General features: G+C 41.3%; 1 protein-coding gene across 1 annotated transcript in view; it reads left to right on the forward strand.

Annotated features, from left to right (window-relative positions):
* Window positions 1-3,125, forward strand: part of LOC103597870 (dipeptidyl aminopeptidase-like protein 6) — a gene marked incomplete at its 3' end in the record, with an annotated part of 174,021 nt that extends 170,896 nt beyond the window's left edge. The window contains exon 3 of the mRNA XM_008581738.1: window positions 3,027-3,125. Within this exon, the coding sequence (XP_008579960.1) occupies window positions 3,027-3,125 (99 nt within the window). The remainder of the gene's footprint in view (window positions 1-3,026) is intronic.
* Between the last annotated feature and the right edge of the window lie 335 nt (window positions 3,126-3,460).

The following is a 3,460-nucleotide window of genomic DNA, read 5'->3' on the forward strand; positions in this document are numbered from 1 at the left end:
GAAATTAAAATATAATTATTTAAAATTTTAAAACTTATTAGCTGGATGAAAGAGCAGCCTAGATGTGCTAAAGAAAACATTGAAAAATGAAAGATTGAACTACAGGAATCATGCAAATCCTCCCAAAGACATAAAAAGGCAGAAAGAAAATGCAGGGGATGTGGGGGTTGGACCTAAGAGCTTCTGCACAGGCTCAGTCGGAATTCTGGATAGAGGAACGGAGTGGGGAAGAAGCAATGTTAATACGATCATTATTGGTAATATTCCTGATGTGGAAAAGGGTCATGAAAATACTACTGACGGATAAGCAGGATTTTAAAAGAAAATCCACAAGTGGACGTTTCTCCAGTGGAATGAGGGAATCTACCTTCATCTCTGGCTGTTTCCCACTCACGCTGTCCACCGTGCCAACGCCAGCCACAATTTCCTGAGACACACAACGTCCACCGACACGTTCATGCAGTCTCAGTCCCTCCGACCTTGAAGTTTCTTTTACCTCCTTTATCTCGACTAGCAGGTTCTTTCCTCCAGGGAGTCTTCCTGGAATTCCTCCCACTTGCTTATTCCCTGATCCCCTTCATTGTTAGCACAGAGGGTCCCTCTGCTCTCAGCACGGTCGCTGTTGTGTCCTGGTTGTTCATTTGACTTTGGCTCCCACTCTCTGTGAGCTTCTTCCTGTCAGGAATAAGGTCTTCCAATTTTGATTCTTCATGGCTCAGATGGTTTGTGGCATGTGGCAGTTATTCATGCCTGTCATCACCTCCAATGGTTTGGGACTGAATCAAACTATGAACTACCGAATTCGATAGATAGTAGTTGAATGTGTGAATGAGCCATCTAGTTCTGAAAGAGGTGGAGCTCGCGATGGACAAAGTCAACTTTCCTAGCTTGAACGGAGCACTTTTAATAGTATATACCATGATACCTCCTCCACAAACTGTCCCCTCATGAAGGCCTTATATGTTTGAAAAATATCATCAAAAGCCAAATAAAGTAAAAGTTTTTAAACATAAAATACATTTTGAAAAGAAAAATTTTCAGAAACTGAGTAAGTTTCTCATCTTTGATTTCTAAAGTTTGTTTAAATGGCAGCCTTAACATTCTTCTTTTATTAGACACATGGGCACCTCAAAATATGCAACTAGAATCATCCCTGAATAGTGAAGTTTAATCAGATAAAATTTAAGTTCTAATATGTTTATTTTCTGACCATATACTTAAGAGTATCTCAAAAATTTTTATACTTCTTAATTGCTAAATCACAGTTGAACTTTATTAGATCAATGTCTAGTAAGCTTTAAAATTCTCAAGTAGTGTCTGTTTCCCGTATGGAAATGCATCATGTGTGAAACTGTGTGTCTTTTTCCAGGGCTGCTTCAGTTTCAGACAGAAAACTCCTAGAGGGAAGAACTTGGTTTGGTTTAACATGTTGTGTTTATCACCTGGGATAGTTCCACATATGTGTCTCACAATATAGGGTCACCTTGAATCACAACATTCTTTAATTTTCAAAAGACTTACCCTCGTTAATCCTATTTGATATTCAAGAAATCCATCAATGCACAAAGGAACACATGGCTTTTCTGATGACTTCAGTAATCTATAACACGCAGAGAGGCCAAAAAAAAAAAGAGAGAGAGAGAAAGTGACATCTTACAATCTATGTCCTAGAAGAAGCTTGAAGATTTCATTCAGAGATTATTTATTCTTATTTCATTATGTAATTCCAATAAAGTTTCTTGCTGGTTTTCCAACCTGCCACAGATTTTGAAACAGAAAATTAAAAGAGGCCATGTGGAGGGCAAGCACATGACAGGTCAGGAAATGGATGCTGGCTCAACTGCCAGAAACTGAAGAGAGAAGCAGACACAGCAACCAGACGTCAAAATGCAGAAACACCGTGCTCTGGAGCCACCTCACTAGAATGCACACAGACCTGCGCACCTTAGTTAGCACCAAGATACCCTCACGGCAGCGCACATGGAGCTGGCGATTGAGGACCAGAGTCTTCAGGAAAAGTGCAGTGACATTCAGCATTTCCACTTGAGGGTACTGGAAGTAAATCAGCATCCCAGGCAGACAACATGCATCAGAAATCGTCAGGCTAAGATGGTTTCCTGTTAGTGCGACAGGAGTGGGGTGCTGTGATGGGCTGCCCACTGTGCATTTCATCTGCTAGCTTAGGCTCGTGGGTCAGACACCCAGGCAGCACTTTGTCTGCTCAAAATAGATAAATGGATTTTTGTGCCTCTAATGGAGAGAGCTTCTTCTGAGGGAGAGTCAAAACCCCAGAAGCTTTGACTCTGGAAGTGAGATAAAAGCTGTTGGATTTTTAAAGTCTCACCCACTGGTGCCGTTAACTAAACATCTCTTCTTGGGATGGATATTAGCTTACTTCCTTCATAGGCTTTTCCTAGGTGCTTACTCCTAACCATGGTCACCAGGTTGAGTAGGGCAGAATCTGGTAGTTTGCATATGGACATTTGGGTGTGATCCTGTCTGAACAAGAGCTAACCCACAACCCAGAGACAGCCAGTGACAGGTGAAGCTTATGGAGAATAAATACCTAAGTTATATTTTATATGTCTTTGAATTCCCAGGTCCCAACATGCTACCTGTAGTTAATGGCATATAATGATGCTTAACGAAACCTTGATTACATAATACAGCTGAGATTCATTCTGGACATTGGTACCTTCCTCTCTTGACCATTCCCACCTTATTGTTCATAAATTGGTCTTGAAACAATTATTTAGCTCCATACTTGAGAAATATGATCATTTATGTGTTGCTGTGTGTGTGTGGGGGGGGGGGATATGACATTTTACTTAATCATGATTTTCTTACCATAGTTTTGATAGTTTAATTAAAAACAAAAAGACTGGCTTTTGTTCACCATTCATTTATAGAAATTTTATGTTTTACCATATATACTATTTCTGAATGTCAATCAGAATGTTTTATGGTCCTCTCCTTTTGCCAATTAAAAAAAAAGTTTAACTATTTGCCTCATTTTTTTTTTCTAGCGGAAGATAATAGTCTGTCTCAAAAGAAGAAGGTCACTGTGGAAGATCTTTTCAGTGAAGATTTCAAAATTCATGACCCTGAGGCCAAGTGGATCAGTGGTAAGACCACGGGCAATGGCTTCCCCGCTCCCCGCCACCTTTTCATAGTCTGGGCTCAGCAGTGTGTCTCTCAGATTCTCTGTTTGGCTGTAGAGGGGCCCACGGGGAGCTCTTGCTGTGGTGATCATATTACCGTTCTAAGAAAATGTGCGTCTGGTAGAATCGGGCTCCTGAGAGACAGTCTGCTGAAGACACCTCCTCCATGTGTCCCCTCCTGAAGTCATCCTTTCTCAGATGGAGATGTGAGATGTTGCTAAGCAACAGGGACAGTGCTGAGGCACAGCTGAGAGCTACCTTTGGGGGGGGCGGGGGGCGTCTTAATTCCTTTTTGTGCT

Source organism: Galeopterus variegatus, unplaced genomic scaffold (assembly GCF_000696425.1).
Source record: "Galeopterus variegatus unplaced genomic scaffold, G_variegatus-3.0.2 Scaffold2449, whole genome shotgun sequence".
In the NCBI taxonomy this organism is placed as follows: Eukaryota; Metazoa; Chordata; class Mammalia; order Dermoptera; family Cynocephalidae; genus Galeopterus; species Galeopterus variegatus.